The 13,424-nt window shown below is 35.6% G+C and overlaps 1 protein-coding gene across 4 annotated transcripts in view; it reads left to right on the top strand.

Annotated features, from left to right (window-relative positions):
* Positions 1-562: 562 nt before the first annotated feature.
* The window catches only part of LOC149543258 (indigoidine synthase A family protein), a 244,847-nt gene continuing 231,985 nt past the window's right edge, over positions 563-13,424 (top strand). Inside the window, exons 1-2 of one of the 4 annotated variants that reach the window (XM_089798105.1) lie at positions 563-703; positions 824-962. In XM_089798105.1, the coding sequence (XP_089654231.1) occupies positions 885-962 (78 nt within the window). In that variant the 5' untranslated portion in view covers positions 563-703; positions 824-884. The other 3 variants (XM_089798106.1, XM_089798108.1, XM_089798107.1) reach the window with 3 other exon arrangements.

Here is a 13,424-nt window from a genome sequence, read left to right on the forward strand (position 1 = left end):
TGATTTATTTTTGTAGTGTGATCTATTTTGCTTGATTTTATTCTTGCTTGGGAACATATCATAGTGGAAACATGCTTGTCTTCTCTATAAATGTATGCTAACTTAAATATATTGCTCTTGATAAAGTGTACACAAATATTTTAAATTTCGTAGATACAATCCACCTTGATAAACATTATGTCCACCTTGATAAACATTATGCACACACTAGAAATCGAATTTTATGATTAATAGTTCCAAGTTATACTTAAAAATTGTGTGTTTGCATCATAATCTTCTCTTATCAAATTTCCTTAAATACAATTCTTTCATAGATTATCCTTTACAGTACCATCTTAGAACCATCTTAGAAGATTTCCTTAGATACAATGATTTCCTTGATTATCCCTTGCATAATTAATTTATAACAAATTTACTAACAAATAATATTTTACTTGATTCCTTGAGACGAATTGACTAGCATAACATAGAGACTATTGAACTCTCTCTTGCACCAATCTCATGATAAATTAGCCATGCACCCCTCCCTCTATCCCCCCTCCCGATACCTATAGATCAATTGTAAATGGGAAACTAATCAACAAATAGGACAATCGATAATATTTTGAGACTCTTGTTTGGACAGTTGGGTCTCAAAAATCGCCATTTCAAGAACTTCACAAATGACAAGTTAGCTAGAACTCTGCCCAGCTCCTACAAGATAGTAAGGACAGGCCCGGTGAAAAAAATAAAATTCAAATTGTATGAGAAAAATGGCAATTCGTTTGGTTGTTTATTAAAATATGTTATTCAATAGTAACGTTTCCTTCTCCCAACTGCTCAGTGAAGGAGAAGCATAGTGTGCCAGAAAGCAAATTGGAAATTGCTAAAAAGGGCCATACAATATGTTTGAAGACGGGGCGAGATTCGGTCGTGCAGCCTCGAGATTAGCTAGCATTCATACCCACATATCACAGCCACTTGTAAGATTTTTTCTTCTTCTTAATACTCGTAGCAATGTTCTTGATTTCCTACTGATCTCAAATGCACGGATGTTTTTCGTTTGCTTGATACATTATTCCGTTGAACACATTTATAGGCGTAGGGTTGTATTGCAGAACGAACTTATAACTTCGTCTTTATACACTTTTATTCGAGAAAACAGGTTTTGAAATATTCGTCCATAAATTGATTGTCGGAGCCCAAGATAAATCGCACTAGTAAAAGAGGGAACCAATCTACATAAAAGAAGATTTGATAGATAGATAGATAGATAAAATTTTAACGTCCACGAGGCCAAAAATAGCCTATGGGACAGCAAGACAACTCAAGCAGACTTAAGTAGCGCTGTTCGCCTCTTGTGTAGACTAATGATGAGCCCCCCCAATTGCTCAATATACTCTTCGTTGAACAGGTTATGCCAAGAACTGTCACATATAGTATCCACAAACTTATCCCTGCTATCCTTGTAGGCCTCACATTCTAGAATAAAGTGTTGTTCAGTTTCCACTTTCCCAGAATTGCAAAATCTGCAAATTCTCTCTTCCCAAGCCTCCTTTGGCCTCTTCCAACGCCATATAAGAAGTTCATCTATGTTGATCAATTTTTGATATCGATGTTTCAAGTCATATATCACGATATTTCATTTAGCTGAGAATAATACGCTGGAAAATTGTACGAGTCTGGATACTGAGATGGGATAACACATCAGGTGAAGGCTGACAACAATATGGAAATACCAAAAAAATAATAAGCCAACTAAAAGGATAAAGGGAAAAAGGAAAAACTGTCAAAACAAAGGCAGACAAAAGTAAATCGAAATAAAGACAATGAAAAAGAACGAGAGGAAAAAAATATGCAAAATAATAAAATAATAGAGTAGAATAAGAAGAGAAATAAAAGTTAATTAGAAAAATCTAACAACATGTTATGAGTCAAAGATGAATTTTAAAATATTAATATAATATATACAAGTAATAGGAAAAAGAAAGTTAACATTAACAAGTGAAATAAATGCTTCAAAATGTGCAAGGATAATAGTATCAAAAAGAGCATCAAGGAAGCAAAACAGTAATTAAGTGAAACAAACAATGTCTTATATTTTTTTGAAAAATGATAATATAAATGTAAACAAAAATTATGAATAGATTAAAATTATGAGTAAAACGAATGTTCTCAACTAGCAATTTTTATTTTATTTTTAATGAATAAGGAGAATAATCGTAGAGGTTAGAGCCTAAAGACACAATTAAAACAAGACATCACTATATGAAAGAAATTTGGCACAATGAAACAGGAGAGAGGAGGATCAAAGCAGGGTGCAAAATCATATAATGGCAAAGAGCAAGGAAAAAAAAAACAATAAAAAAGAAGAGAGCATGGTTGAAAAGACTAGGAGGGATAACAAAAATTCAAGAGGAGGGGGAGAGGAGAAATTGATGAGGACAAGAGATGGAAAATCAAAAAAGGAGGGAGGGATGCTTCGTTTTTGAGATGGGCAAGCAAAGGTTTCTAAGAGGTACTATTATTTGTCTCAGATAAAATTGGATGCATGATTGTCAATTTCAATTGTTTCTGAGGTTATTTTTTTTGGAAAAAATTCTCCTTAACCAAGATCTGAAAGAGTACAATGTTGTTTTCATAGTCTTAAATGCCAAAAATACTTGTAAATCTTTTTATGAAACTGTGAAATTTAATGATAAAGAAAAACTTCTTCAAATAATAAAACTCAATAAAAAACAATTGATTTTTCTTGATCTTGCAACTTAATCTGAATTTGGTGATTTATACTAGAGAGTAGTATGTGAAATTCCCATGGAAATGGAATCACATAGCTATGGATGATAAATTTCTTCAAGAAATGATGTAGTGCACGTGCATCTAGTTATAGATGCACAAAAATGCAAGATATGTGTAGAGAGAAAAAACTTGATAGACTTGTACAATAGGAGTACATTTATGGTATAAAAGAAATGAAAAGGAAAGTAAATGTGCAGTATTTTCCCTTAGGAAAACCCCTTTGGAAACAACACAACACGTTAAACTTTTTAAATATTTTTTCTATTGGTAATGCACAATCAAGCTATATTAACAATTAGAAAGATTTTGCATTTAATAAGCTGCAGAATTCCGAGCACGAGCTCTATGACAGCTTCCATAGCACCAAAAAACTCATCCATTGCATACCATAGACCAACCATAGTGATTATAAAAGGATGGTCATCTGTAAATGGCAGACATTGCCATGCTAGGTACAATTTAAAACTAGACAAAAATATAATTCCACCCTTGAATATCTATTACCATGAGACATCACATGAACCCATTACAAATCTCAAGAGACCATTCCCCAAAAAAGTCATTCGAACGGACCGAGACAACAAAGCATACAAAAAATTACCATAGCACCCCACTCACCTTTGATTGTCCTTGTAGAAGCTTGCAGCACAAACAAGTTTGGCGAGATCATCTTTCTAGGTGTCATTATTCTCCACATGTATCCTCATCACATGCCAAAGGAAATCTTGCCCAATGGTTACCTGGTGGCAATTGTTAAAATTAGAACCAGAAAAGACGATTGATAAGCTTTGCACAAATAATTATCCTGGGAAAAACCCTCTTCACAGAGGGAAACAACCTAGCCCCACAAAAGCCTGAAGACTTTATTAAAATCAAAAGAAATAGTTACATAATCAGTATGAAAAGAAATCCATCACAGATCAATAGAGAAGTATCTTGATGAATTGACTAAACTCATAAAACAATAGATTAGTCAAATGATTAATACAACACAAACAACAAATACTAAATGTTCCTCAAATACTCTTATCGGACACCCTCAACATCAACTCTTAGATGAGAAAATGATAGTATATGCATACAAATAGTTTTTTTTATATATCCTCCTGTAGCAAAATGGCAATTCTCTATATCAAGAAAAACTTTGGTAGTGAATATATAGACTCACACATGATTATGAATCACATGGTAGGAGCACATAATTGACTAAGGGTAATCTGTAGTAGAATCAATTGTGTGTTTCAAACTTCCTTGTTGGACGCCATTCCTCCTGATAATATGCAAGGATGTTTATAATAAGCGAGCGCCTGTCCGTGTGTGAAAACACCAAACCGGATGACTAATGAAATTCGGCATACCCAAGTGTCTATCAAATGCTGTTGGAATAATGACGATTCTTTACGTAACTCCTCTAGATCAGGTCAACTCATCACTTGATAGTTATAGATGGAATACAAACGCTCTCCCGTAATTTCTTTCTTCTGGATGATGTCGTTAGGAAGTAGAGTAGACTTGGAGAGGCAGTGAAGGATTTACTCAGTTTGAGAAAGCTGACACCTCACGAACAAGTATTGTGCTGAATCCATTCAAACACATAGAGTTCTAAGCCAATGACATGTTAATAGCATCAATTCGAGAACACATAATTTCATACGATGCTATCATATTCAACACTCCCTCTTAGCAAATATGAAATTGTATAAATAGACATGTACCTATTCAACATGTTAACACAAGAGTATTGCAACTCATAATCATGGAATCACTGAACATGAAAATGAAATAATTTATTCATAACTAATAATCATGGAATCACTGAACATGAAAAATTTGTAAGACTCACAACTAAGTCTTTAATCACAGACTCTCTCAACGTGATCTATCATGGAATATCTCAACATGACATCCAACTCCCATCACAGAATCTCTCAACATGATGACATCATGGACTCTTTCAAGATGATGTTAACTATGGCATAGTGAAAGAGTTATCATTGCTGATCTTACAAAATTATTAGTTTACACACCAACATAACCATAGGTAAAGCTACAAAAACAAGTAAGACTTAGTTCCATTTAAGTCTCAAGATTGACCATACCTAACTTATCTCTAAAATAAGCAAAATTCACCTTCGAAAGAGGCTTGGTGAGTATATCAGCAGTCTGTTTGTCAGTGCTGATGTATTTCAGCTAAACAACCTTCTGAAGTATCATGTCCCTTAAGTAATGATACTTGATTTCTATATGTTTTGACTTGTCATGAAAGACTGGATTTATGGAAATCTTTATGCAGTGTTGATTATCACAAAAAGTTGTAGTAGATTCAAAAGATATTCCAAATAATCCACTGAGAAGTTTTCAAAGCCATACAGCTTCTCGAGCTGTTGAGCAAGCTACCACATAGTCAGCTTCAGCTGTACTTTGAGCCACACATTTTTGCTTCCTGCTGCACCAAGAAATCATAGCCGATCCAAGACTGAAACTAAACCCTGAGGTACTCTTCCTGTCCACAATGCAACTAACCCAAGTAGAATCTGAGAACCCACGAAGCTGAAGATCATTAGAGCAAGAGAACTTCAATCCATACTGTAAGGAGTCCCTGACATATGTCAAAATATGTTTAGCTGCAATGAATTGAAATTTCCTTGGCTCACTCATAAACTGACTCAAAGTATTAACATCATAGCATATATCGGGCCTTGTACTAGCAAGATACATAAGAGAACCAATAAGTGGTCTATAAAGAGTGCAATCAATCAAATCTGAATCAGCAACAACTTCTTGAAGTTTCTTCGTGTTAGCTTCCATAGGAGTCACATTTGGCTTACAATCAAGCATACCAAACTTCTTAAGAATGTCTAAAGCATATTTACCTTGACGAATACTGATCTCATTAGATATTTGCCAAATTTCTAATCCAAGGAAGTAGTGCATTAAACCAAGATCTTTCATCTCAAATTCAAAACTTAAATCTTTCTTGCCAGATGCTAATCAGTTCATCATCTTCAATAATAAATAGATCACCAACATAAATAACTAGGATCAGCATAAGATCATTATATCTTTTGAGATAAATATTTGGATCAACTTCATCTTTTATAAGACCCAAACTCAAATGATAGCCATCAATGAATTCATACCAGGCTTGGGGAGCTTGTTTAAGGCCACACAAAGCCTTTTTTAGCTTACATACATGTGTTTCTTTGTCATAAATGATGAATTCATTAGGCTGCTCTACATAAACCTCTTCATCAATTACACCATTAAGAAATATTGTCTTGACATCCATTTGATGTAACTTCCACTTTTTAGCAGCAACTATAGCAATGATAGTTCTAATAGCGGTGTAACTTGCTACAAGAGTGAAAGTCTCATTAGAATCTATACCTTCCTTTTGACCGAAACCTCTAGCTACAAATCTAGCTTTCAATTTATCCACACTCCCATCAGCAGCATGTTTAATCTTGAACAACCACTTAGAAGAGATGACTGATTTACCTTCTAGACGAGGAACAATCTCCCAAACTTCATTTGTCAGAATAGACTCATATTCTAGCATAGCATCCTTCCAAATCTGCTTACCTATTGCTGATTCAAAACAAAAGTGTTCAAAGTCGATGATATTACACATTAATGCAATATAACTATCAAATTTTTGAGGTCTTTTACTTTCTCTGAAAGTTCCCTTAGGAGCTGAATAATTTTCAGCATAGTGCATAATGTTCCTTGCCTACAAGGGTCTCTTTTTAACATTCATTTGATCACTTGGACCAGCTTCAGAAATAACTTGATCATTTGGAGAGGGAGGCCAAAAAGAGGGAGAATCCTCCCTCTTAGAGAGACTTGGAGAAGGAGCAGCAAGAGGAGGATCATGAGAAACAGTAGGAACATCCAAATCAATATCTAGAGGAGGATCAACAGATTTGCAACATTCTATATTTTCTTCGAAAGAAACATCTCTACTAAGCTCAATCATCTTTTGACCCAGAATATAGATCCTATAAGCTTTTGAAGATTCATTGTAACCAACAAAGATTCCCTTCTTCTTTGAGGGATCTAACGTAGATCTTTTATCTTTGGGAACATGTACATAAACTGAGGAACCAAAGACTTTAAGATGACTTACATTAGATTTGGAGCCAGAGAATGCTTGTTCCAGAGTCATAGTATTTTGAACTTTGTGAGGACTTCTGTTTTGAATATATACTGCTGTCTTGTGGGCCTCCGCCTAAAGGAAAATCTGCAAATTTTGATCATGAAGCATGGCTTTTGCAGCCTCAACTATAACTCTGTTTTTCCTTAAAGCAAACCCATTTTGTTGGGGATTAAAAGGAACGTAAAACTCCCTCTTAATTCCTGCTTCAACACAAAAAGATTGAAAAGAACTTGAAATAAATTCACCTCCATTATTAGATCTAAGAGTCTTAATTTTTCTCTTCTGAAAGGTTTTCAACTAAGGCTTTAAATTCCTTAAACTTGGATAGAACTTCATCAGATTCTTTGGATTTAAGAAAGTATATCCATGTCTTGCGAGAAAAATCATCAATAAAGGTGACATAATACCGAAAACCACTTAAAGAAGCTGATGACATAGCCCACATAAATCTGAATGAATCAGCTCTAACAAATGCTCAGCCCTTCTTTCACTTGAATGAAAAAGACTCTTGGAAAACTTTCCCAAGGCACAACCTTTGCAAGTACCATTATGAGTAGAGCTGAGATTTCTAAGATCTTCAACTAGATTACCCATGGAAGAAAGTGATTTGAAGTTGAGATGACCAAATCTTTTATGCCATAGTAAGTTATTATTGGAAGCAACATGATTTAGAACTTGAACTTGATTGGCTGAAAGCTTATAGAGACTTCCATGATGTTCTCCAATAACTTGAGCATAACTGGAATCAGAAATTTTCTTCCAGGCAACCACACTTCTGTTAGAGAAAGCAACATCAAAACATTTAGCTTCTAAGGCTGAAATGGAAATTGAATTCCTCTTGATTCCAAGAACAAGTAAAACATTACAAAGATGAAGAGGGATACCAGATTTTAATTTGAAAGAAGTGTTAGCAGCCCCTTTAACAAAATAAGATGCATCATCACCAACGATCACCTGAAGATGAGAATCCTTTTCAATCAGATTTGAAAGATGTTGCTTATATCCTGAGATGTGACGAGAAGTGCCGTTGTCTATCACCCAAGTATTGCAATCATCTTGAACATGACTAGAGAAAGCTGAGATAAGTACAAAACCTTATGAAAGATCACAAGAGTCCTTGGAAGGAGATGAATCTTTCACATCAGAAGTAGCGACTTCATGAAGATTAAGTTTCATAGTGCAATGTTTAGCAAAATGACCAAGCTTTTCACACCTAAAGCATTTAATCTTGGAGAAATCTTTTTTTCTTTTAAAATCAGAAGATAAGGAAATATTTTTATCTTCAAACCTTTTTAAGTTCCCTTTTCTCTCTCATTTACTTGAAGTGTGAGAAGTAAGCACTTGATCCTCAACATTTTGAGATTTGCGAGAACTCCCTCTAGCCTCCAGCCAACATTCCTCTTGAATGCAATCTGATCTCAACCTATCAAAGGTTGGAAAATCACTTCTGCTACTAATCCCTTGAATGAATGATTCCCAAGAGTGTGGGAGACCATTTACGGCTAGCATGATTAGTTCTTTGTCATTGACAATCTCTCCAATGACACTTAACTGATCCTTTAACTCAAAAATTTTCAAGAAGAACGAAATAGTGGAGTCTCCTTTACTCATCTTTATGTGGATTAGTTGCATGCGAAGCGCCAGAGCTTTGCTTGTGTTATTTATCTCATACGTGCTATGAAGGGAATCAAATATCTCCTTGGCAGACTTCAGCATAGAGATAGTAGGAACTAAATGATCTTTCATGGAGTCAATTATAATTCTTTTAGTCAGGATTTTATTCTTCTTCCAGGTTGCTTTCTTTGCACTGTCAATAGGCTCTTGAACTTCAAATTCCACATATGGAAGAAGATCATTTTCCTCAAGAACCAATAAAATTCTGGATTTTTAGGATATGAAATTTGACGCTCCTTCCAATCTATCATAAACCTTTAGACCAGACACCATGATGGAGATTAAAAGACGAGCAAAAAAGAAGTAAACTGGTTCAACCTTGAAATCACCAACTTGGCTCTGATACCATGTTAATATTAGAACCAGAAAAAGACAACCAATAAGCTCTACACAAATAAATATCTTGGGAAAAACCCTCTTTACAGAGGGAAACAACTGAACCCCACAAAAGCCTGAAGACTTTATTAAAATCAAAAGAAATAGTTACAGAATCTGTATGAAAAGAAATCCATCAAGATCAATAGAGAAGTACCTTGAGGAATTGACTAAACTCATAAAACAATATATTAGTTAAATCACTAATACAATACAAACAACAAATACTAAATGTTCCTCAAATACTCTTAGCGGACACCCTTAGCATCAACGCTCAGATGAGAAAATGATAGTATATGCATACAAATATTTTTTTATATATCTACCTGTAGCAGAACACTTGTTCTCTATATCAAGAAAAACTCTGGCGGTGAATATATAGACTGACACATGATTATAAATCACACGGCAAGAACATAATTGACTACGGGTAGTCTTTAGTAGAACCAATCGTGTGCTTCAAACTTCCTTCTTGGACCCTGTTCCTCCCAATAATATGTAGGGATGTTTATAATATGCAAGCGCCTGTCCATGTGTGAAAACACCAAACCCGATGACTAATGAAATTTGGCATACTTGAGTGTTTATCAAATACCATTGGAATGATAACGATTCTTTACATGACTCATGCAATTGAAGTCGACTCATCACTTGATAGTTACAGATGGAATAGAAATGCTCTTCCATTATTTCTTTCCTTTGGACGATGCCATAGGAAGTAGAGTAGACTTGGAGCAGCGATGAAGGATTTGCTCAGTTTGAGAAAGTTGACACATGTCAAACAAGTATTGTGCTGAATCCATTCAAACACACGGAGTTCTAAGCTAATGACATGTTAGTAACATCAATATGAGAACACATATTTCATATGATGCAATAATATTCAACAACGGTGACACTCTAGACATTTTTCATTCAGCTTGGATAGGAAAGGTTGTTTACCAACTTCCACAGTTGGCTCGAACATCTCTTGTATGTCATCCACTCATGGAATTCCCTCCCTTGGTTCAACTAGTACCACCATGTTGATATCATCAACTAGGATCTCTTCTTTGAATACTAAACACAACACCAATGAAGATGAGACCTTAGATTCTCCAAGGTCAAGCAACGAGGCTAGAAGTTGTTAACAAATGTTTGTGTTTACCCTATGTTGATTGATAGAGTTCAAGAATTATTTTCCTAAAACCATTCTAATGGCTTCCATTGTAAACAAGGATGGAGAATTACAAGCAGACTGAAGCCTTTGATTGGAAATATAACCCAAGAATGATATTCGCCTTTTGAAGCACTTTAGGCAGATAGGTGTCTCCATTCTAAAGCTTTTGTGATTAACTATGCTTCAACAATCAACTTACAAACAAAATTTGCAATCCACCCATTGTGGCAAATTTACCAAAATGGAATGTGCATTTAATGCAGCATCTCAAAGCCTCTAAAGGAAATGCCATGTCTTTGCCAAATTAATTCAAAGTCGGGCAAATTTTTTATACTTTTGAAATGACATTATGTTGATTAAAAAATAAAATCCAACTGAAACTCCAATATTAAATAGGATAGCTAACACCATAGGCGCATATTAAAATATCCATCTCCCTTGATCACCCCAAGCCTATCATGCTCCACAATCATCAACAACTAAATTGGCTAGAATATTTGCCTCTAGGTTAGCTTGTTGGCAAATGTGATTGCATAATTGGCATTGGTGAATTTTAGCAACTCCATAATATTGCCACTAGAGTTCCAAATATCCAATTTGTCGTTGACCCTTCTCAAATAGCGTTAACTACCAAAGTGAGGCACCTTCAATTTATAACTTGGAAACTTCCAAATCTTTGCAAAATAGGAGTTTCCAAGTAAGTGCTTTTAGCTCTTCAACGCTATTTGTATCTTCATCCAATGGAACAAGTTTGCCTTCAATTGCACCAACCCATAATCTAGTAATTCAACCAGCTTTAGAGGAACTTGGATTCCCTCGGGAAGCACCGCCAAAATATAATTTGAACCATCCTTGTGTAGTGATATCCCAATGAATTTTTCTCTAATATTCTCTATTTGAGATCCACCTGATCCAAAGAAGAAAGAAATTTTGGGACCATGCCATCAAAATCTCATCTTGCCATCCCAATCTGTAATTTGGAATTTTTATAGGATACATTGTCATTATGCTATTGGTGAGCTCCACAATTTCTACTTCAACCTTATTCATAAAAAGAAGACAGTGATTTCTTTGTCCTGGAAGATTCTTCTATTACATTCTTTTCAAATACACATATTAGTAATAATGGGCATAAAATCCATAGAGAACCAAATAAGCCTAGTCATGTTCTTGTTGGCCATGACTTGAAAAAACTAATGATGTCATAGGGTAGAGTTGTAAGCCCCCAAGTTTGGCACACGGCCACCTCCAACATGCTTTTGAAAATGAACTTGGAAGTGAATGATCGGTGGATTCTCATTTGTCCTGCATAGCACACACCTTGATGGATTTTCATATCCCATTTTCTAGAATTTATCTATGGTTAGAATTTTCCCTTGGATAGCAACCCTTACAAATACCCCTAACTTTAGGCATGCAAAACTTATTTCAGCATAGTTGCGTATGGATCTCTATTCTAACTTCCATAGTTGCCCTAGCGATAGTACGATATCCATCCTTTGCATTGAATTTGTCATTTTTGGAGGTCCACTCAAATCAGATTATCTTGACTAGTTTGAAACAAAATTGCCCTCTTGGACAAGACCTCCTTTGAATCTATTGATTTCTATAGCTAGCAAAGGAAAGGCACCGAATCTTCCAATGCCATTAGATCAAGGAATTATCATTAATGAAGGTAGCATAGTCTCGAACATAGAAGTTCTGTTATTGTCATCGTCAGCTCTAGCTCAAACTCATTATCCAACCTTGGGTATCCCCCCACAGAGTTGTCCCAAGAAAGTGCTGACATATTGTCATGGATGTCCCAAGATAGATGATCGCTAATGACAGGCCTTGAATTTAGCATGAAATTCCATACTTTGGATCCTTTAGGAGGGTTTGCAATTTCAAAGATCCCAATAAGGTCATTTTTGTCCAAATATCTAGCTTGCATAATTGTCACACATTTGAGTTGAGGTTCCTGGTACATTCTTCAAATAATATTTGCCTGTAAAGCTTTATTCTACTAGAGCTGATTGCGGAGTCCCACATTGACCTGATCCATAACTCTACAAACCTTATCCCAAGAGTTTATTGCCACTTTGTCTTTGCTTGCGAATCCTTTCTTGAAGAACTTCCCCATTTTTTGAACCAACTGCTGATTAATACTTGTTGGAAGTGGGCGGCATGATACAAAGTATACGGGGAGAGTTCATATAATTGCATTGAGCATAGTTATCTTATTTGCATAGGATAACTACGTTGACATGTCATGTGCTTTCTTGATTGTCTAAGTGAGTGTGCCAGGGTTTGGGGCCTTAACCTAATCCCGCAAAGGACCCATTAAGCCATCCATGAATGGAGCTATCAATCTCCTCTCTGAAATGCCAGTCACCAAAACTGAGAGCCTTTGGAACTTGAGAATGTAGCTATCCATGTATCCTCCTTCTCTCAATACTGCCGAGACCTTCCATTGAATATGTCAATGAGTCTCTCCATAAAGTTGGCATAGGAAGTGATTTGGTTATGTCCAAGTGTGACCAACCAATGCTACCACCATTTGTGAGCGATCCCGTCAAGCTATAGTGCTACAATTTTGATCACCTTATCCTCAAGCATAGGAGAGATGAAAATATGTGTCCACCTTTTGCAACTAAGCTCTTGCCATTGATTTTCTAGACCCATCGAAAAAAGGTAGGTTTAGCTTACTAATCTCCCTCTTTAGATAGTTGTTGTAGTTTCCATTGTATGTGTGGTCTTCCTTTAACTAAATTGTTGCCATGACCATTGTTTTCTCCATTAGCCCTTTCATGCTTTTGTCTATTAAGCAACTGGGTGTCCTGCCAATCTTCTGTTGTTCCTCTTGTTAACTCTCTCAATATAACCATCAAATTTGCATGTGCATCTCCCATCTTGTCCAAGGAACAATATCTTCTTTGCCAATAGGTTTTGAAGATGTTGCTGATCAACCCGATAGGCTAGCAAGATCACAACTTTGATGCCACAAAATGTTGAAGGTATAGCTGCGATACAAATCTTCATACCAGCTGCAATCTGCCATAATCAATCTTAGAAGTTCACTAAGCCTTTATGATGCTTGTAGCAGTTCTGTGATTGATACTCCGTTCAGTTGGAAACTATGTGTGTTCAGTTTTTTGTGTTTGAAGGTTCTCCTTCATTCTATTTCTCATGTTCTTTGGAAGTATTTTGTGTCGGCATCTTCTTTGTATGATATAGCATTTCCTTCATGCCTTTTGTGTCTCTTTTTCATTGTGACATCCAATCAGCATCATGCGTGTACTC

The sequence above is a fragment of the Cupressus sempervirens genome, chromosome 8 (assembly GCF_028749045.1).
Source record: "Cupressus sempervirens isolate cs-2001-9-10 chromosome 8, ASM2874904v1, whole genome shotgun sequence".
NCBI lineage: Eukaryota > Viridiplantae > Streptophyta > Pinopsida > Cupressales > Cupressaceae > Cupressus > Cupressus sempervirens.